The sequence below is a fragment of the Pungitius pungitius genome, chromosome 11 (genome assembly GCF_949316345.1).
Source record: "Pungitius pungitius chromosome 11, fPunPun2.1, whole genome shotgun sequence".
In the NCBI taxonomy this organism is placed as follows: domain Eukaryota; kingdom Metazoa; phylum Chordata; class Actinopteri; order Perciformes; family Gasterosteidae; genus Pungitius; species Pungitius pungitius.
In genome coordinates, this window is record NC_084910.1 from 10,574,871 (window position 1) to 10,596,255 (window position 21,385).

At 40.4% G+C, this 21,385-nt stretch overlaps 3 protein-coding genes and 1 long non-coding RNA gene across 4 annotated transcripts; all 4 read right to left on the reverse strand.

The window, feature by feature from the left end:
* Positions 1–4,832: 4,832 nt before the first annotated feature.
* LOC119197485 (chemerin-like receptor 1) lies at positions 4,833–7,636 on the reverse strand. Its single transcript, XM_062565743.1, has one exon. The coding sequence runs from the start codon at positions 7,616–7,618 to the stop codon at positions 6,542–6,544; it is 1,077 nt and encodes a 358-aa protein (XP_062421727.1). The 5' UTR covers positions 7,619–7,636; the 3' UTR covers positions 4,833–6,541.
* Positions 7,637–9,676: 2,040 nt separating this feature from the next.
* LOC134132895 (uncharacterized) lies at positions 9,677–10,412 on the reverse strand. Its single transcript, XR_009957094.1, has 2 exons — positions 10,303–10,412; positions 9,677–10,235 (listed from the first exon to the last, which is right to left on the reverse strand). It is a non-coding gene; the product is annotated as an uncharacterized LOC134132895 (long non-coding RNA).
* A 2,385-nt stretch (positions 10,413–12,797) lies between these two features.
* Positions 12,798–15,231, reverse strand: LOC119197353 (chemerin-like receptor 1). The gene is made up of 2 exons (XM_062565525.1): positions 15,224–15,231; positions 12,798–13,923 (listed from the first exon to the last, which is right to left on the reverse strand). The coding sequence occupies exons 1-2, from the start codon at positions 15,229–15,231 to the stop codon at positions 12,798–12,800; spliced, it is 1,134 nt and encodes a 377-aa protein (XP_062421509.1).
* A 1,768-nt stretch (positions 15,232–16,999) lies between these two features.
* LOC119197484 (chemerin-like receptor 1) lies at positions 17,000–18,780 on the reverse strand. Its single transcript, XM_037453834.2, has one exon. It carries the CDS (start codon positions 18,441–18,443, stop codon positions 17,346–17,348), a length of 1,098 nt encoding a protein of 365 aa, XP_037309731.2. The 5' UTR covers positions 18,444–18,780; the 3' UTR covers positions 17,000–17,345.
* Positions 18,781–21,385: the final 2,605 nt, after the last annotated feature.

Consider the following 21,385-nt stretch of genomic DNA (forward strand, 5'->3'; position numbering starts at 1 on the left):
CCATGTGCTGTGTTCACCTGCTGTTTCTGCAACATGTCGTCAGGTACTGTAGTAGTTTTGGCAACTGAAGCTACAGCACTAAACATGTCGGTTATTTTTGAACATGTTGAGGCATCAACCTCTAGATATTTTTTTGGCCCGCAATTTCTCCGCACCCCCCTTACGTTTTTGTTTCTCCATCTTAATCCACACATTTCTTTCTAGCTCTGAGTCACTGAATGCATCTGACTGACACACGGAGAGGGAGGGGTGGAGCCTGCTAAGAGATAATTGGGCCAGCCCAGTGTCAGTATGGAAAATGAACCAATGGGCCGCTGTCCCTGCTTTATGGGCCGGTCGAAAGCAAAACATTTTTTTTTAAATAAAATGTTTTTAACGGCCTATCGACCGGCCCCCAAGTGCGTCGGCCCACCGGGCATTTGCCCGGTATGCCCGATTACCAGTCCAGCCCTGAATGTGACAGACCAAAAGCTTTGGGTCAGTCTAAAGCAAGTGGACATTGGTATGGGAGCCACAGCTGCCCTCAAGGTAATATTTATCTTAGATTACTTTCATTGTGCTGTATGAGCTGCAAAGTCACTTGAATAGTGAAGTATTTATGTTGAGAAAATAAGTTGAATATGTAAAGAAACGCGGTCACTGCAGACAGCCTAGTCTCCTCAAATGCAGCAACAAACAGTTCGACCCGCAAGCACGAAACATAACAGATTGTTCCAGCCAATAACAGACTATAATGATGTGGGGTGGGGTTTGAGGGGTTATTGCAAGGATGAGGAGGAGGGAGCGGCTAGCTAGCCTTTGTTTTGTTTGATGATAATTCAAACATCAAGAGGTTAGGCCAACCGGGATCACTGATAGCACCTTTAACTGGATCTGTCAAATGTTGTGTAGTGTAAATTACACATAGGGTGTAGAGTTTATTTGATGTTTCAGGTGATGTGACTTTTGTGCTTTAGTCAGGGAATGTCAGGCAGTCAGAGTGGTGAAAGTGAGCGTGAGGTGTTACTGTTCATGCGAGACAGCCAGTGTAGCGGCCCCTCAGATTCATTGATCAAGACGCAGAGTTTCAAACGGGTGTTGATTTGACGTCGTGAACATCTTGAACACCGTGAAAACTACAGAATGAAACAGAAGAAATACTAATACCTAATGCTTCTATGTAGTTTCAACAATTAACTTATACAAAATCATGTTTACTCGATAAAAATCACTTGAAATACTAGCCAATGTGAAATGAAATATGTTTAAACCGCTATGACAACTAGGGTTGGGTATCGAGAATCGATTGGAATCGGGACTAGCTTTGCGATTTACCCGGTATCGTTCCAAAGTTTAAAATTCGATTCCTAGTTTCGATTCTCAGTCCGCCGGCGCAGACCGGAAATAGAAACCTGCTGAACACCAACGAAGAAGTGTCCACCGGAAGTGTTGCCATAAAAGCGCGATCGATCATGGATAGCGTTCCGGTTGTTGTGAATTTGTGACGCATCAGACCAGTGTGCGCGCGGGTGCCGGGTGGCCCGAGCGGAGCTGTCCTATCTGTTAAAATGAGCAGTGAAAAGAAAAAAAAGATTGACTCCCTGCGTCGACCGCTAGCACCCCGCCCCCCCTGTCAGCGAAAGTGTCCCTGATTTGGGGTAGGGAGAGTTGGCAGCCCCCTATATGTACCCCGTGTTTGACGCGCTGCCTCCTCCTCTGGGTCCAAGGGCTCATCAGTGGGAGCAAGGTAACGTTTAAGTACCTGCAGTATCATACACTCATGTGTTTCAAAAATAAAGCTCTCTTGAGGAAAGTGTACTCCTGTTAAAATATATTCATAATATATCATATTTATACAATATTCAAGTTCATAGTTTGATATTTATATTGTAGTTGAAAACAGCCCTGTTAGAAATTCATAGTAAAGTTAATAAAAAGTAAAAAGTTCATAGAATTAACATTGATGGAGAAGGTCAGACTATTTCCTTCAGAAAGACCCTTGGTTAGCTAGCTCATTTAAAATATCTTAAACTTTTTTGACCCAGCCTCTTAAAAGAATCTGAATCGAGAATCGCTGGGAACCGGAATCGAAACCAGGAATCGAAATCGGAATCGGAATCGCTCAAATTCAAACGATACCCAACCCTAATGACAACTAAAACATCACATGCGTCCTTCATACCTCAATCCGCTCTCCAAGGAATTTCCTCCACCAGCTAGCATCTCGACACACCCTCATTAGGAGCTTTTAGAAATGACAGGTACGAACAATACAATATAATGAAGTAAATTACGATTTAAACTCTTTCTTTACATCATTTGAATGTATGTAACACGATACATAACTAATGAGTTTAGTTTTACGCTTGCTTAGACGATGTGTGACTTCCACGTTGCAAAAGGTAAGTAGCAGGAAGTTGGCGTCACAAAAATATAAGAAGAAAACGGCGCTTTTCAAAATAAAAGCAGAACAGATCTTGTTAACACATGAATATAATATTGTGTAGGAGAATTTTGCAATTTCAATCAGACATTTACAGCCAGAATGCCCTGTCAAAAATTTGTCAGAACATTCTATATAAGTGCCCCCTGAAGTACCCCTCTGTCCGAAATATGATGTGCCTGGACCCCCAAAATATGCACAAAGAACCAGACATGTGCCTGCAAAAATTAAGGCCCTCATCATGAAATTTGTGCAGGATAAGAAGCTGTCAGGAGTTACAGCGGGTAACATCTGTAGACATGTGAACAATTAGCCTAGGGTTTATCAAAGAGTCTTATTTTAGATATCAAGTTATACTAGCCTATTACTTTGCAGTTCATTTTTTAATTTTTTTTATTGGAAATACAGCCTAGTATGAGATTATTATGATATAATAATTGAAATATTGTTGAAAATATGAGATGCATTTTCCAGAGTATAGTGAATATAATCTCTTGGAACAAGAGCGCTTTTCAAAATAAAAGCAGAACAGATCTTGTTAACACATGAATATAATATTGTGTAGGAGAATTTTGCAATTTCAATCAGACATTTACAGCCAGAATGCCCTGTCAAAAATTTGTCAGAACATTCTATATAAGTGCCCCCTGAAGTACCCCTCTGTCCGAAATATGATGTGCCTGGACCCCCAAAATATGCACAAAGAACCAGACATGTGCCTGCAAAAATTAAGGCCCTCATCATGAAATTTGTGCAGGATAAGAAGCTGTCAGGAGTTACAGCGGGTAACATCTGTAGACATGTGAACAATTAGCCTAGGGTTTATCAAAGAGTCTTATTTTAGATATCAAGTTATACTAGCCTATTACTTTGCAGTTCATTTTTTAATTTTTTTTATTGGAAATACAGCCTAGTATGAGATTATTATGATATAATAATTGAAATATTGTTGAAAATATGAGATGCATTTTCCAGAGTATAGTGAATATAATCTCTTGGAACAACAAAGTATCATTTTAACTAGAAAATATTACAGATGTGCTTGTCTTTATCCAAATGCAGGTGATAAGATTGCCCAACAATTTCAGAAGTTCCTCTTCAGTGAGGCCAGAGGAGAGGAATTCATGGCGTTCAGTGCATTGGATGGAAAATCGCGAGTTGACAGCTTCCTGCATAAGGCCATGAATGGATATGCAGAACTTTGGAGCTATGTGGAAAAGCTGCTGCTTCTGTCCCATGGACAAGCTACTGTGGAGCGTGGGTTCTCCATAAACAAGGAAGTGGAGATGTGCAATATGTGCAATATGAACAAAGACACCATAGTCTCACAGACTAATCTGTGACTATGAGGATGTGTGGTGGAGTGGTCAAAGTGCCTCTAACTAAAGAACTGCTGAATGAGTGTGCATCTGCACGCAACAAGAGAAAAGGGGTTGAAGATGAGCTTAGAGCTACGCCAGAAAAGAATAACAATCTTAACTGTGTGTGAAACTCTAGAAAAGGATGCAGATGGCCTTACAGAGAAGGCTGAGAATACAGCAGGGACCAAGATGGCAGAACTTAAAACTAAATCCAATTCCATGAGAAAAAGATGCAAGGAAAAGAGAAGGGAGTTGGTGGACCTAAACCATGAAATTGAGAAGAGAGCAGCCGAGCTACGCCACATGTATTGAGGAGAATTTGGGATGTTACAAAACAAAGGGTTTCTCTCCTTAAAAGTCATGTACATTTTGTGTTTTCTAACAGTTATGTAGATTATTTGTCAACTTTTTGGCTTGTGAAAGGCTGTTTTGAGCTTATTTTCATTATTCTATATGGTTCCTTTATACAAGGCATTGTGTTTAGTGTAATCCATCGTTGGCTCTGTTCTACATCACAAAGGAACAAAAATAAATAAATTAAAAAGGTCTCAAAGAGAAGTTTTTTACTTTTTACATTTACACATTGCACATAATTGATAACAAGTGGGAAAATGTAAGTTTTGTTTTCCATTGTATGAGGCAATACATTGAGTAGCCTAATCCAAAGAAATTATAAAATGTTGGGGTCTTATGGGTTGTTGGTGCAGGCTGAGGGAGGCAGGACTCAAACACAGAGTTTCCAGGTTTTCAAAAAGTGCTCTTTAATCCAAAGAAAAGACATGCTCCAACAACAGGTAGACGAACAATGACGCGACAGGGGACAACAGGCACACAGGCCTTAAATACACTAGGGAGGTGCAGGTGATTGTTTCCACCTGTGTCCAATCAGGCAATCACAGGACAAGGCAGGAAGTGAAGCTAACCCAGGGACACAAGAGACATGAAACTACAAAATAAAACAGGAAGGAAACCGTGACAATTTGAGGTCTTAAAAAGCATTAAATGTTACTTTTAAAATGGTGCAAGGACCCTGTTTTCACCCACTGCAGACTTGACGAGTGTGAGGGTTGTGCTACAGAAAACAGCACAGGAGAATTTACTCTTACACCAAATGGACGTGAAAACAGCGTATTTACACGCCCACATAGACTATGAGATGTACATAAATCCACCAGAGGGCTATCAAGAGAAAGAGGGTATAGTCTATAAGCTAGAAAAATCGCTTTATGGTCTAAAACAATCTGGGCGAAATTGGAATAAGGTTTTACATGATTGCTTAAATTTTTCACAAAACCCAGCCGACCACTGTGTTTATGCCAAAGAGTCAAAAGAAGGAAAGGTGATCATAATAATATGGGTCGATGATCTGATCATTGCAGCGAGCGATGAAGACTGACAAATGTGAAAGAGATGCATGCAGAAAATTTAAAATGAAAGATCTTGGCAAACTAAAACATTTTCTGAGTATCGATTTTAGTCAGATGAGTGTAAAAATGTCACAGGAAAAGTACACTAACAAGATACTACAGCGTTTTAATATGCAAGACTGTAGACCAAGAGAAACACCCTGTGAGCAAAAGCTAGAGTATACTGAGGGTGCAGTAAAGACGGAAGATGTCAGGATGTACAGAGAGGCTGACTGTTTGCACCAGACAAGATTTAAGCTTCGTTGTGAGCAGGTTGTCACATTTCTTTGCTGAGCCTACAGAGGAACAGTGGGTCACTGTGAAGCATGTACTTAGGTATCTCAAAGGCACAGCAGGAAAAGGGTTAAGTTTTAGGAGAAACAACAGTGAGAAACTAGGTAAACAGGCCTACAGTGACGCAGACTGGGCGGCTGATACCAGGGATAGACGCAGTACCACAGGATACTGTGTGAGTCTTAGTCAGAACGATTGATTGATATGTGTATGACAAGAATTCCACATTCTGTTTTTGTTGTTTTCATTTTCCCTAGGAGAATAGCAATCTGAGTACAAGTGGGGGTGTAAAAATATGTTCATTATGTCCTCAGTTGTAGTAATAATGTAATGCAGTACTGTTCTGTATTGTGCATGAGCCACAAGGGGGCACTAAGGTGCAGGCTAAAGAGGACGCATTTGCATTACTGTTTTGTTTGTCCCAAATGTTTTGCCGTTTTTTATAAGAAAGAAGTGAAGCATGTCTGACTGTGAGACTGATGTGTCAGCAGCAGCTCGTAAAATAAATATGCCAAAGATGGCTAAAGATGGCTCATGTCCACTCTTTTCCTCCGAATACAACATTAGCTGCAAGAATGTTAGCAACACACCTCACCAGACAGTTAAACCACATTTGTTTTATTAAATTACAATAGCCTGTAATTGCCGTAATCCAATATGTTTATCAATCCAACAGTTAGATATTTCTTTATACAGGCCAAATTAGTCAAATAAAATAGATATATCGACATTATATGAATTCTAAAATAGTAATAGAAATAGTAATCAAAATGTATATATATCTGACATATGATAAAAAACTGAAAGTTTGAGTTGTCATACTAAACCTTTTGTTACAACTAAGTAATCGTCATAACGTAATGCCAATTTCAACAACTCCTAGGTTCTTTTGTGACTCAACAAGTTATCAACCTGATACCTGATCAGTGAACCAACCTGTCAAATTACACAAATCAATCCATATAAAGCGGAAGTGCTTCAGTGTTGGATAAAAACGTTGATACATCAATTGTTTTAACCACAGTTTTAGATTTTTCTCCTCCATGTCATGGGAAACTTTATACTTGAGTATTACGGGACGACATCTCTCTACTCTGACTGGTGTCCACTGACTTTGTTCTAGTGTTACGGCCAGAAACCTCTTCCTTGAAGGCAGTCTCCAAAACATTCAAGATGGATTTGCGGACTTTATCCTTGAAATCTTGTCCCATGAACACATAGAGCAGTGGATTCAGGCAACTGTTGAGAAAGGCCAGGCTGGTTGCTATAGGGATTGCGATGGTGGTGACATGAGATAATCTATTACTTGAATCAGAAAAATGTGCTAACTCTATTAAAACCACAATGTGAAAGGGAGCCCAACACAGGAAGAAAGCAGTGATAACAGCAGCAATGATCTTAAAGGAGCGACTTGAGTGGCTGGCCAGGGTGCGGTTTCTTCCGATGTGATGGATTATGACAGCATAACAGGAGACAATGACAGTGAAGGGGACAACAAATCCCAGGAGGAAGCGGGTGATGCCCATGGCCTTTTGCCGAAACAGTCCCAGCTCGTTAGAAAGAGCATAGTTGTTGAAGCAGATGATGACATCTGCATTGTGAAAAGATGGAACAGTGTCCCTGAAGATGAGGTATGGAGTGCTGAGTATCAGAGCCAGTACCCAAACCCCCAGACTCACAAAGGATGCCTTGCGTATACTTCGGTGGTTCTGGGCCCAGACGGGCCACACCACAGACACACATCTGTCCACACTGATCACCACCAGAATGTAGACACTGGCATACAGGTTCAGAAAGCTTATAGTGGTGTTCAGTTTGCACATGAATTTGCCAAAAGGCCAGTGGAAATCCAAAGCAGTGTAGGTGACACTCAGGGGCAGAAACGCTGTGAAGAGGAAGTCGGCAACAGCGAGGTTGAGGAACCAAACCGTGTTCACTGTTTTCTTCATCTTGAAGCCGGTCACCCAGATAACCACACCGTTGCCGAGCACACCAAGAACAAAGGCCAAGCAGTAAACGATGAGAGACATGATGTGTAGACCCTTTCTCAGCTCAGCATACTCGTCCTCATTCAAAGAGACGTTCCTTCCAGTGGCGTCTGATGTATTGATGTGATAAGAAGGGGTAGAAGTCATCTCGATCAGTATTTGGGTCCTGTCAAAGCAACATGAAAAAACAATATTGATATTGTTAGTCTTTCATTCAATATTCAACATTTTCATTTTATTTAATAATCTTTCTTAGAAACAATATTATGAGTTTGAGAATGTTGGAACAGCTTAATCTGAATACTTGTCTTTTATCAATGGTGCTCCACAAGGATTTAATTTTTGGCCCACTTAGGATCAACATTTAAGCAGTTTAAAATTAGCTTTTTTTTTACAAATGCAGATACAGCCCTTTGTCCTGTATATCCTGTCTCTTTTTTATGAACATCAAGATGCAAGTATTCATATTTAATTATTGCTCACTTTAAGTATTTTAAATTAAGAGAACAATAATGATTTAAACTAATAAGTGCTGAAAGCAATTTTCACAAGTCAAAGTTAGTAACATTTTCTGGATTCAAAGACACATATTACACAAACACTAAATTGGCCAGGTCAGCAATTATAAATGTGTTGTCATCTGGCTTGCTGAAAGATTTTTTAGTTTAATTGTTTTGTAAAACCCTTGTTGATCAGCATCAGGTGAAGCGTGGCATGTAGCAGTGTTCTCTGAGCTCTACAGGATGTTACATAGTTACCTGCCATGGTTATCACTCAGGTTCAAAAGTGGTAAATTATACATTGTTCATCTAGGAGGTACACGGGCCGTTTATCTGAAGAAAGTAACAAACAGTTGACTACTTGTTCATCCACAAAGCCCTCGTTAAAACAAGGTTTACTGCATCTGTGTTTTTTGTTGCTTCAAGAGACCACAACCAGAGCCAGATTGTGAAGAATGTGTTTGTCTCATTAAATGATCTGCAATGTCATTTAAAATAGTTCCTTTTTGTGGCCGTAAGACATTTAACCAAATAACTGTTATCTTTCTGACTGCTTCTGAACCTGTACAGTAATTTTTTCTTTTAACAACAAAAACATGAAAATAGGAAAAAAATACCTTTCTGAAAATTGTCCAGTTGGTCAAAGTGGAATCAGTGGCGAAAGAAATTAAATTAAATGAAAAGATTGAAGTCTTTAAGGAGAGATGTGATGACAGAAACGCCCACAAAGAGCAGGAAGTACAGCTAGCACGCAACAAGCAACGCTTTGACAGATTATTTAATTTTTGTAAGGACAGTTGAACAAGTCTTCATCCAGCTCTTTTGACACTTGATCTGTACTTGAACATTTTGCCTTCATTGTCACATAGTTTGCCTTCTTTACTTAGACTTGCTCGTATCATTTTGGGGGAACTACAACGTGTTTGCACAAACAGTTGGCATGACTTTGCTTCTGTTGATGACAATCATGCTGACACAATAACAGATGAAGCAATAACTGCTCTTCACAAATGTTTCAAAAGTACACACTGGGACATGTTCAGGGATGCTGCCACCAAGGAGAATGACATCAATGTGGTGGATACATATTAACAGTGACGTCATATCCTGCAGTGGTCACCAACCTTTTCAAGCCCCAGATCCCTGACCACTTCCTTATTGACAGGCAAGATGTGCCTATTGAGACATTGAGAGAGAAAGACTGTCCAGACTGTACTTACAAGTAGAAGCTTTTCATAAATTGATGTGTCCAAGAACAAAGTGAATTAACTTCAATGCAACATTAAAAGGAAATTATAAGTTGACCTCACCTAACATGAACAACAAAACACATCTGCAAAGAGTGAGGTTGGATGAAAATTAACTATTGTATCTGTGGCAAGCGTGAGGTGGGGTAGGAACTACCCCGATAATCTATGTGTTAACGAGGGAAAAAAAAAGGAAACTAAAGGAAACCAGCAACGCCACCCTGGGAGAAATCACCCAGGGAAAAGAAAGAAATCTATGAATAAGGTAAATTACTAAATCTAACAAAAAGGACAACACAAGTTCGTTACACTGAGCAGGCAAGAGACGTGTTTCCAAAAGCATATACAACAGTTTATTAGGCACAATTCAAATCTAAAAAAAGGTTATCCTATTGGTATAAATTATCATGTTTTCCAGGGCTGGGGCCTTCGTGCTCAAGGTGAGTGAGGGGTGGAGGTATAAACTTAAAATGGGAGCACCACAATCCAAAATTAACACTCCAAACACACAAAGACAAAGCAAAACAAAGGAGGGGAGTGAATAAGACACTACACACGAAGGGACACCATCACCAAACAGGATCACCAGTGAGGCCCTCAGCGCCTGGAATCACAAAGATGGACAGTTAATGGGAGACTGGAAATAAATTCAACAACAATAAAGATCCAATACAAATCCAAAAGAAAGGAAAATATCAATACAGGTTACAGTTTGAACTCAAAGAAGTAAACCATCAAATAATCAAAAATAGCTACAAAAATAATAAAGAAAAATCTCCCTTGCCATCCACCTCCTATTTCAGGCAGCTAAACATGAAAACATAATACAATAGGCATTAAAATGCGGACAACGGGATTTCCACACCCGAACACAGCAGCAGGCAATGTCCGTAAAAAGTGTGGGTTTTATTCCCCCACAAAGCAGCAGCAGTCCAAAACGGGTCAGGGTAGTCGGGACCTCAGCGTGGCATAGCTCCGGGACAAAACGAGCAAACACGCAGTCCGACCTGCCAGCGCCTGCACATAAACGCAAGTTTATTACGGTGCAGACTAGATCGCAGACGCGCAATAGACTGCCACATACCTGCACGGTGGAACAATTTGCGCAACCCTGCAGAGAGTGCCGAGCGTCTGCCGAACCTGCAGCCAGGTAAACCGGAAGGGGGAGGTGCGTATCAGCTGTCAGAGAGCGAGCAGATCTACAGGTCCCTCCTTTTATAATAAATTAAGGGGGACAATAATGCGAGTGGGCAGAGCCACTAGAAAAGCAGTCATCCTGCTACATATCCATGAACTGAAGTTCAAAATCAACACTGACAAAATTCTCAGTAAAGGCAACTAATGTACAGTAAGTGCAGTTCAGCTCTGTTTTCCATCACAATGCCATCAGAAGTCATGTGACTCCAGTCGGTGTGATGGCTGTGACTGAACTCTGTCTGTGATGCCTTGTAGTTTGGCTCATAAGCACAGACAGCCAGTCTGATGCAGTCCTGTCTGTCAGTAAGCCAGCAACACTCTGCTGACAAGTCCTCAAAAGTCACAGTCCCTTGACCTGTCTTTCAGCTCGACGTCATTTCACATATCAACCGTCCACATGTCGTCTGCACCTGGCAAAGCAAATGCTTCCTGGAATTTGGCTGCAACCTCCTTTGTATCAACAGGCAGCGATGGGTTTGAAACGTTGGTGATTACGTTCACATCAACTCTTCAGACATCCTCAAATCTAAATAATTATAATAATAAAAATGAAAATATTGATATGTATATTTATAGTCATGATTCTTAGAGGCACAAAGCAGCTACACAAGCACTGCAAATGTAAGTGAATAAATGAGTCTCGCTTTCCGCTTTGACATGAATTTAATCAATTTATGTTGTGGAGTCTGTCGATTGTGCACACGTCTCTTCAGTTGCATGCCCTTGTCGGAGCTGGTGGCCGGGGCAGTTCTGTATGCAAATCCAGGTGCACGAGAATGCGCGTTCAGGGGAGCGCAGTTGAGAAAACTGGTTGTGTTTGAGGTATTATTGAATCAGGAGATTTAATTCTGACGTTAGTCTTCCGAAGTCCGAAAAAAACTTTTTTCCACGGGGAAAGTCTCCAAGAGCAACTGGTCGGTCTGACTGTACTGTATCATCACCAAATGTGTGGATAATGTGGTCAACACAAAGGCCATATATTCTTCTAAGAAGCGGAGCACAGGAAGCAAGTAGTGAGAACTGCAGCGATGACCTTAAAAGAGCGTCTTGAGTGAATGCCTGGATTCAGTGACTCAGTTAAAGCCATGTTGTGATTAAGAGAATAATCAGCATAATCATTTAAAAGCTGCTGATAATTACTGACAGCCACTGAAAGTCTTTTCAAAGTATTTATAAATAAATGACTGACTATTTACCAGCATCCTGACTACTGTGGTGGAAGAATTGGTGGTCTCACTAGTGTAAGACAGAAGTAAAGATATGTCTCAGAAACATAACTTTATTCCTTGCAATATAACACCTACAGAGTGTCTACATGAGAAACATCTGTAATCCCATTTATCCCATTTATTTTACTTTGTAACTGATTTTTATTATTCAACCTTAAATTTTAGACAGTCATAGCTCAAGGAATTGTCAGGTTTTCGGGCTGGCGCAGGTTGCAGGGAGGACTCAAATGCAGAGTTTTCCAGACGAAGTGCTCTTTATTCCAAAACAAAGACAAGACGTGCTCCAACGACGAGTGACAGTATACAATGACGCAACAAAGGACAACTGGCACACAGGGCTTAAATACACAAGGGAGGTGCAGGTGATTGGACACAGGTGGAAACAATCAAGCAATCACAAGACAAGGCAGAAAGTGAAGTTAACCCAGGACCACAAGGAACATGAAACTTCAAACTAAAACAGGAAGAGAGACCAAACCGTGACAGGAATCTCTAGTCATGATGACCTAATTTCTTAATAAGACTCGTTTTCATTTTTCAAATGCTTCAAAAAAGAGCCTCTGTCCATTGGAAACTCCAAAGAACAATCTAAAAGTGCTAAATGCTAAATGCATAAAAGTGTGAGATGTTCCATGACTTGATGTGTTTATGTGAATCGAAGTAACTCCATTGGTGGTCAAACTTTTGACTCGGGGCCACAATAGGTTCTAAAATCTGACGGAAGCCCGGACAAGGAACAGATGCAGTCTTTTTGTGAGTTAATATAAATGACATGTAGAAATCATATCATGAAAGGATTTGGCTTTCAACAAGTAGCAAAGCATTTATTTGCAAGGCAATTTAACAAATTTCACAAACATAAAAAATCACAAAAAATGTCTTAACGTGACTAATCAAACATCATGAAAACATCTGAGGCCTGCGCCCAAAATTACCTCACTTAACTTCTTTATCATCTACAATAATTGATTAAAGTTGACAGTTGCTACAACTTCCTTGAATAACTATGCATTCTTTTAAATGGAAATGGAAGTGCAGTTCAGTCTTGGATAATCTTTACAAAGAGTTCTACAAAAATAGCAAAAAAAAACTTTGATACATCAATTTCTTTAACCACAGTTTTAGATTTTTCTCCTTCACGTCATGGGAAACCTTATACTTGAGTATTACGGGGCGACATCTCTGACTTTGTTCCAGTGTTAGGGCCAGAAACCTCTTCCTTGAATGCAGTCTCCAAAACATTCAGGATGGATTTGCGGACTATATCCTTAAAATCTTGTTCCATGAACACATAGAGCAGTGGATTCAGGCAACTGTTGATAAAGGCCAGGCTGGTTGCTATAGGGATTCCAATAGTGATGACATGGTCTAATTTATCACTTCGAATAGAAAGTAGAGAATTTGCCAACTCTATTAAAGCCACAATGTGAAAGGGAGCCCAACACAGGAAGAAAGCAGTGATAACAGCAGCAATGATCTTAAAGGAGCGACTTGAGTGGCTGGCCAGGGTGCGGTTTCTTCTGATGTGATGGATTATGACAGCATAACAGGAGACAATGACAGTGAAGGGGACAACAAATCCCAGGAGGAAGCGGGTGATGACCATGGCCTTTTGCCGAAATAATCCCAGCTGATACAGAGACTCGTTCTCGAAGTCGTCAGTAAGAGCATAGTTGTTGAAGCAGTTGATGACATCTGCATTGTGAAACGATGGAACAGTGTCCCTGAAGATGAAGTATGGAGTGCTGAGTATCAGAGCCAGTACCCAAACCCCCAGACTCACAAAGGATGCCTTGCGTACACTTCGGTGGTTCTGGGTCCAGACGGGCCACACCACAGACACACATCTGTCCACACTAATCACCACCAGAATGTAGACACTGGCATACAGGTTCAGAAATCTTATTGTGGTGTTCAGTTTGCACATGAATTTTCCAAAAGGCCAGTGGAAATCCAAAGCTGTGAGAGTGATACTCACGGACAGAAACGCTGTGAAGAGGAAGTCAGCCACAGCGAGGTTGAGGAACCAAACCGTGTTCACTGTTTTCTTCATCTTGAAGCCGGTCACCCAGATAACCACACCGTTGCCGAGCACACCAAGAACAAAGGCCAGGCAGTAAACGATGAGAGACATGATTTCTAGACCCTTTCTCAGCTCAGCATACTCGTCCTCATATTCATACTCATAGTCGTCATTCAAAGAGACGTTCCTTCCAGTGGCGTCTGATGTATTGATGTGATAGAAAGGGGTAGAAGTCATCTCGATCAGTTTTTCGGCCCTTTAATAGCAACATGAAAAAATAATATTGATATTGTTTGTCTTTCATTCAATAACAGTCTTAAATCATATTATGCATTAGACAACTCATCTTTCTTAGAAACAATATTATGAGTTTGAGAATGTTGGAACAGCTTAATCTAAACACTTGTCTTTTATCAATGGTGCTCCACGAGGATTTAATTTTTGGCCCAGTTAGGATCAACATTTGTCTTCAGTTTACGAATGCAACAAGTAATGGAAATTGAGAGAACAATAATAATTTAAGTGCTGGTTTAATTTCCAATTGTCAAAGTTTGTAACATTCTCTGGATTCAAAGACACATATTACACAAAAACTAAATTGGTCAGGTCAGCAAATATAAATGTGTTGTCATCTGGCTTGCTGAACGACTTTTTAGTTTAATTGTTCTGTAAAACCCTTGTTGATCAGTGGCAGCTGATGCGTGGCATGTAGCAGTGTTCTCTGAGCTCTACAGGAAGTTAAATAGTCACATGTTGCTGCCATGGTTATCACTCAGGTTAAAAAGTGGTAAATTATATCGTTCAATCAGGAGGTACTCGGGCCGTTTGTCTGAAGAAAGTAACAAACAGTTGACTACTTGTTCATCCACAAAGCCCTCGTTAAAACAAGGTTTACTGCATCTGTGTTTTTTTTTGCTTCAAGAGACCACAACCAGAGCCAGATTGCGAAGAATGTGTTTCTGTCTCATTAAATTATCTCCAATGTCATAAAAAAACAGTTCCTCTCTGTGGCTGTAAGACGTATAACCAAATAACTGTTATCTGCTTCTGAACCTGAACCATCCTTTACTGTCAAAATTGGTATTTGCATTGTTTAGTTATTGTTATAACTAAATGAACAGGCTGTTGCTGTAGAATAGCCAACAATGAGGCATAAATAAAAGATGAACAAAAGCTTTTGTTTGACTAACACATTTTCTATTCATAAAATGTCATTTACACAAAAAAGCACCAACCAGCAACCAGCAAAGTTAAGAGGTCTTAATCATCCAAATTAGTTCATATCAGTGTCATTTTTCCTTTCAACAACAAAAACGTGAAATTCGAAAAAAAGTACCTTTCTGAAAATTGTCCAGTTGGTCAGACTTGAATCCGTTGCGGAAGAAATGAAATTGAAAGATTGAAGTGTTTAAGGAGAGATGTGATGACAGAAACGCCCACAAAGAGCAGGAAGTACAGCCAGCACGCAACAAGCAACGTTTTTGGACTGATCATTTAATTTTTGTAAGGACAGTTGAACAGGTTTTCGTCCAGCTCTTTTGACACTTGATCTGTACTTGAACATTTTGCCTTCATTGTCACATGGTTTGCCTTCTTTACTGAGACTTGCTTGTATCATTTTGGGGGAACTACAACGTGTTTGCACAATAATTATAATAATAATAAATACAAGAATATTTCTCTATATATTTATAATCATGATACTTAAAGGCATTGTGTCACCTCACATAAGTTAAACAAAACAGCTACACGAGCACTGCAAATGTAAGTGAATAAATGAATGAGCACAAACTCGCGTGGATATATAGCCTTAGTGGAATAGAAAGGACAAATCTACGTTGTGCAACAGTCTCTGCACCGGTGAAGTTAGGTCTCAGTTTAATTCAATTCAATTCATTTTATTTTGTATAGCCCAAAATCGCAAATTAAAAATTTGCCTCAGAGGGCTTTACAGTCTGTACACATGCAACATCCTCTGTCCCGAAACCCTCACATTGGCACAGGAAAAACTCCCCAAAATATGAAAAAACCCTTCAATGGGGAAAAAAGGGAAGAAACCTTAGGGAGAACGTCAGAGGAGGGATCCCTCTCCCGGGATGGACAGACTGCAATGGATGTCATGTGTACAGAATCAACAATGTAAAAGATGTACAATACATTCAATTTCTCTAACTTAAATGATACAAGTAATTGCAAGTAGCAGAAGAGGTGTACGGCAGGACCACTGCAGGGACAACCTCCATCAGATCGAACCACCATCCACAGAGGCTTCTGTGGGGAGGGAGAGCAGAAAGATGTTGGTTTTTGATGACAGTAATATGAATCATATTTAAAGTAATGATGATGGCAGCAGCAGGTGTCAGCAGAGCCATGAGCCAGGAGTCAGAACCGGGGTCCGCACGAAACTATGATCCACGGAGACCTGCTAGGCGAGAAAGCACAAAAAACTCCCGGAAAGAAGCTTAATTAGCGATTGTACATTAATAAAACATGGATGATTGTGGGAGGAGAGAGTGAGAGTGTGAGAGTGAGAGAGGGGCTCGGTGTGTCCTAAGAAGTCCCCCGGCAGTCTAAGCCTAAAGCAGCTTAACTAAGGGCTGGTCCAGGCTAACCTGAGCCAGCCCTAACTATAAGCAATATCAAAGAGGAACGTTTTAAGCTTTATCTTAAATGAACTGACCGAGTCTGCCCCCCGGACTGAAAGTGGAAGCTGGTTCCACAAAAGAGGAGCTTACTCGACAGATGCTCGTTTTTCCGCTTTGAGATGATTCAAATCAGTCAGAAATGTGATAAGGAAGACAGGAAGCAAGTAATGATAACAGCAGTGATGATCTTGAAAGACGAGTGGCTTTCTGCATTCACCAACTTAATTAAAGCCATAATGTGATTAAGAGAATAATCAGTATATAATGACATCATGTAAAAGCTACTGATGATTACTGCCGTTTCAAAGTCTTTTCAAAGTATTCATACATAAATGACTGATTATTTACCAGCTTCATGACTACTGTGGTAGAATAATTGGTGGTCTCACTAGTGTAAGACGTAAAGATAAGTCTCAGAAACAGAACTTGTCTTTTTGAGCTTTATTCTTTGCATTGAAGGTTCAATAATCCTACAGAGTGAAGTAGTCTACATGATAAAGAACTGTGATACTCTGAAACAATTGAGTTGTCTTTTTAACAGATATATAAACACAAGGGGTATGTGGTTTACACCTCTGCTACACGGACTACTTTCCAAGGGCGAATAGGCAGAAAACACCATTTAAGATAACAGAGGAAGAAACAAATATATATTTTTAAAGGAAATCATTTCAGAGAGGGGTCCTCGATAGGTTGGAATTTGATATCTCATATATGAAAGCAGGGTGGGACTCAGGATGGTTTTATTGTTACTCTACTTGACTTGGGTGCATTTAATTGTGAAACAATGTGTTTGCACTATTAATAGTTAATGGTTAATTGTTTCTAACGTATGTAAATTGTCAGTGGTTACATGACTGTAACATGACTTTATCAGTCTTAGCATTGGGATAATGGTTTGATGGCGTACAAGGTTAAATAGCCTGGTTTACAATGCTTTACCTCTTGTCTTGAGGGTTCCATGAAATTAACAAAAAAAGTACATTGATAAATCAATTTTTTTAATTACAGTTTCAGAATTATTTCCTTCACGTCATGGAAAACCTTTTACTTCAGTATTACGGGGCGACATCTCTGACTTTGTTCCAGTGTTAGGGCCAGAAACCTCTTCCTTGAAGGCAGTCTCCAAAACATTTAGGATGGATTTGCGGACTTTATCCTTAAAATCTTGTCCCATGAACACATAGAGCAGTGGGTTCAGGCAACTGTTGATAAAGGCCAGGCTGGTTGCTATAGGGATTCCAATAGTGGTGACATGGTCTAATGTATCACTTTGAATAGAAAGTAGAGAATTTGCCAACTCTATTAAAGCCACAATGTGAAAGGGAGCCCAACACAGGAAGAAAGCAGTGATAACAGCAGCAATGATCTTAAAGGAGCGACTTGAGTGGCTGGCCAGGGTGCGGTTTCTTCTGATGTGATGGATTATGACAGCATAACAGGAGACAATGACAGTGAAGGGGACAACAAATCCCAGGAGGAAGCAGGTGATGCCCATGGCCTTTTGCCAAAACAGTCCCAGCTGATACACAGACTCGTTCTCGTTGTCGTCAGAAAGAGTATAGTTGTTGAAGCAGATGATGACATTTGCATCGTTATAAGATGGCCCAGTGTCCCTGAAGATGAAGTATGGAGTGCTGAGTATCAGAGCCAGTACCCAAACCCCCAGACTCACGAAGGATGCCTTGCGTATACTTCGGTGGTTCTGGGCCCAGACGGGCCACACCACAGACACACATCTGTCCACACTGATCACCACCAGAATGTAGACACTGGCATACAGGTTCAGAAAGCTTATCGCGGTGTTCAGTTTGCACATAAATTTGCCAAAAGGCCAGTGAAAATCCAAAGCTGTGTAGGGGACACTCAGGGGCAGAAACGCTGTGAAGAGGAAGTCAGCCACAGCGAGGTTGAGGAACCAAACCGTGTTCACTGTTTTCTTCATCTTGAAGCCGGTCACCCAGATAACCACACCGTTGCCGAGCACACCAAGAACAAAGGCCAGGCAGTAAACGATGAGAGACATGATTTCTAGACCCTTTATCAGCTCAACACGCTTGTCCTCATTCAAAGAGACGTTCCTTCCAGTGGCGTCTGATGTATTGATGTGATAGAAAGGGGGAGCAGTCATCTCGATCAGTATTTGGGCCCTGTCAAAGCAACATGAAAAAACAATATTGATATTGTTTGTCTTTCATTCAACAACAGTCTTTAATTTTATTATGCAATAGACATAGTCAACTCAGTGACAAAAAACACATCACAAAGAACATGGCAGCTGAAGCGTGGCATGTAGCAGCGTTCTCTGAGCTCTACAGGATGTTAGATAGTGACATGTTGCTGACCTGGTGTTTTTGGTTGCTTCAAGAGACCACAACCACAACCACATTGTGAAGAACCACATTGTGTGTTTCTGTCTCATCATATTATCTGCAATGTCATGTTAAAATTAAATCAGTTTCTCTCTAATCCCTTCATACTGTCAGTTCTTTGTTTATTTATTGTTCTACCAAAATGAACAGGACGTGGCTGCAGAAAACAACATTGAGGCATAGATCAAGATGAAGAAAAGCTTTTGTTAGACTAACTAACTTTTTATTCATAAATCATCATTTACACAAAAAGCACCCAGCTCTCTAAATCAAAGCTAAGAGATCTTAATACTCCAAATAAGTTAATTTTAGTATCATATTTCCTTTTAACAACAAAAATGTTGTCAAAAAATACCTTTTTTGAAAACTGTCCTGTTGATCAAAGTTGAATCCGTGGCAGAAGTAAAGAAATTGAAAGATATAAGTCTTTAGGGAGTGATGTGATGATAGTAACGCCCACAAAGAGGAGGAAGTACAGCCAGTTCGCAAGAATCAACATTTTTTTCACATCTCTTGTAAAGACTGATATTTTAATTACATGTATAGTGCACTGAAAATGTTTTCAGAATTGCCAGAACAATAAAGTGTGTTCCTTCACATGAGAAACTCTATCATTGTATTACATCTGTGTCTTGTCAGTGCTGGTTTGCATTGAGGAATGTTTAGATTGTTTTTATAAGAGGGGAGATTGCATTTTTTGGGATAGATCATTTAGTTTTGTAAGGGCATTTGAACAAGTCTTCTTGGACCTCCTTTTACACTTGATCTGTACCCTTTCAACATTTTGCCTTCCTTGTCACAGCAGTTTGCTTTTCTTGGTAAGTGCTTGCTTGTATCAACATTGAGGAACTACGACGTGTTTGTACAAACTGTTAGCATCACTTTACTTCTGCTTATGACAAACATACTGACACCACAACAGATGAAGCAATAACTGCTCTTCACAAATGTTTCAAAAGTACACACTGGGACATGTTCAGGGATGCTGCCACCAAGGAGAATGACATCAATCTGGTGGACTACATATCAGCAGTGACGTCATATACTGTATCCACAGTGAATGTATGGATAATGTGTTTATTACAAAGGTCATAAATCCAATCCCCAATCAAATCGACCTGCGTGAATGCACAATCAAATATGTTTGAAAGATTACTTTTGGTCAGGTGACAAGGAAGCATACACCGTTGCCAGACGACTAAAAGATGGCATCAAGGAGGTCAAACCTCCTCATCAGCATATAAACCCAATGCTCATCCACACATTCAAGCTGATTGCACATTCTTGGGTAGTAATTTGGGATTCAGAATCTTGCCAATGTACAAATGGAGAGGCGGACTGATGAAGCCTGGAATCTAATGGTTTATTTTTGGGGCAGTGATTCACTCTACCTCCTGAGCCACACTAGGTCCTAGAAAGGTGAGAGGGCAGGGGATGCTACTTTTACCTAAACAGGAAATATGTAACATGCTCTACTGTCATGCAACGGCTGGTGCAGGTGTGCAGGGAGGACTCAGACGCAGAGTTTGCTAACAAAAGGCTCTTTAATTGAACTGAGAATAACGCCAACAGGAACCAAAAACCACCACCACATGCAACACGCAAAAATATGCAATGACGCGACAGGGGACACCAGGCACACAGGGCTTAAATACACAAAGGAGGTGCAGGTGATTGGACACAGGTGGAAACAATCAAAAACGGCAGACAATCACAGGACAAGGCAGGAAGTGAAGCTAACCCCAGGAACAAGAGACATGAAACTACAAAATAAGACGGGAAGAAGACCCAAACCGTGGCAACTACATCCTTACACAAATTGCAATACTATCATATAAAATACACAACACCTAACACAATATACATTAGACTGTAAATAACTCAAACATTAAAGTCCTTCATGTAAATGTACTGAAAAGCCATGAAACTCACATTTTCTCTCAGACAAACAACCATAGCCACATACTGTAGATCTGGGTTTTGCTGCAGGTACTGCAAAGGACTCACACCTAAACTCCACCCCATGTGGGCCACTTTCTATTCCTCCTTACACAGGGCTGCACCCAGACCTGCTTTATTCAGCCTACCACCTGCAACAACATCATCATTGAACTACAGAGGTTATTTCAAAGGGTCTCTTAATAATATTGTCAAGCAGGAAAAGTTTAGCTATAGTACTTTTACAATCTAATGATTTACCCGCTTCTGGAATGGCTTTAGTATTGCAAACAGGGCTTCCTAAAAATATATATATATTTTGCACTATTTAAGGTATGTGCAAGGGTACAAATCAATCAGTGTTCTCAAGGTCCATTTCTTCCTTTTGAGGTCAGTCAGTCATCTTCAAAGCCGTTAATTCTTCATACAGCGTCGCAGCGAGGCCGGAGTCAATCCCAGCCACCATGAGATGAGAGACGAGGTACACACCTAAATCGCAGTGCTGACACAGTAACAACCATTCACACAGAGTCACCAATTAACCTAGTCCCCAGAGCATGTCTTTGCACTGTGGGAACAAGCCGGAGCACCTGGAGAGAACCCATGCAGACACGAGGAGAACATGCTGACTGGGTGGATCAAACACAGGACCTTCTTGCTGTGGGGCAGCAGTGCTAACCACCACATCAGATTGATAAAAAAAGAACTCTTTGATGCCCAGGGATATAATAATATTGATTAAGTGAACAAACCTGATTCTTTG

Coding starts and splice junctions, on each gene's coding strand:
- LOC119197485 (XM_062565743.1), bottom strand. CDS start 7,618: ATGACTTCTACCCCTTCTTATCACATCAATACATCAGACGCCACTGGA.
- LOC119197484 (XM_037453834.2), bottom strand. CDS start 18,443: ATGACTGCTCCCCCTTTCTATCACATCAATACATCAGACGCCACTGGA.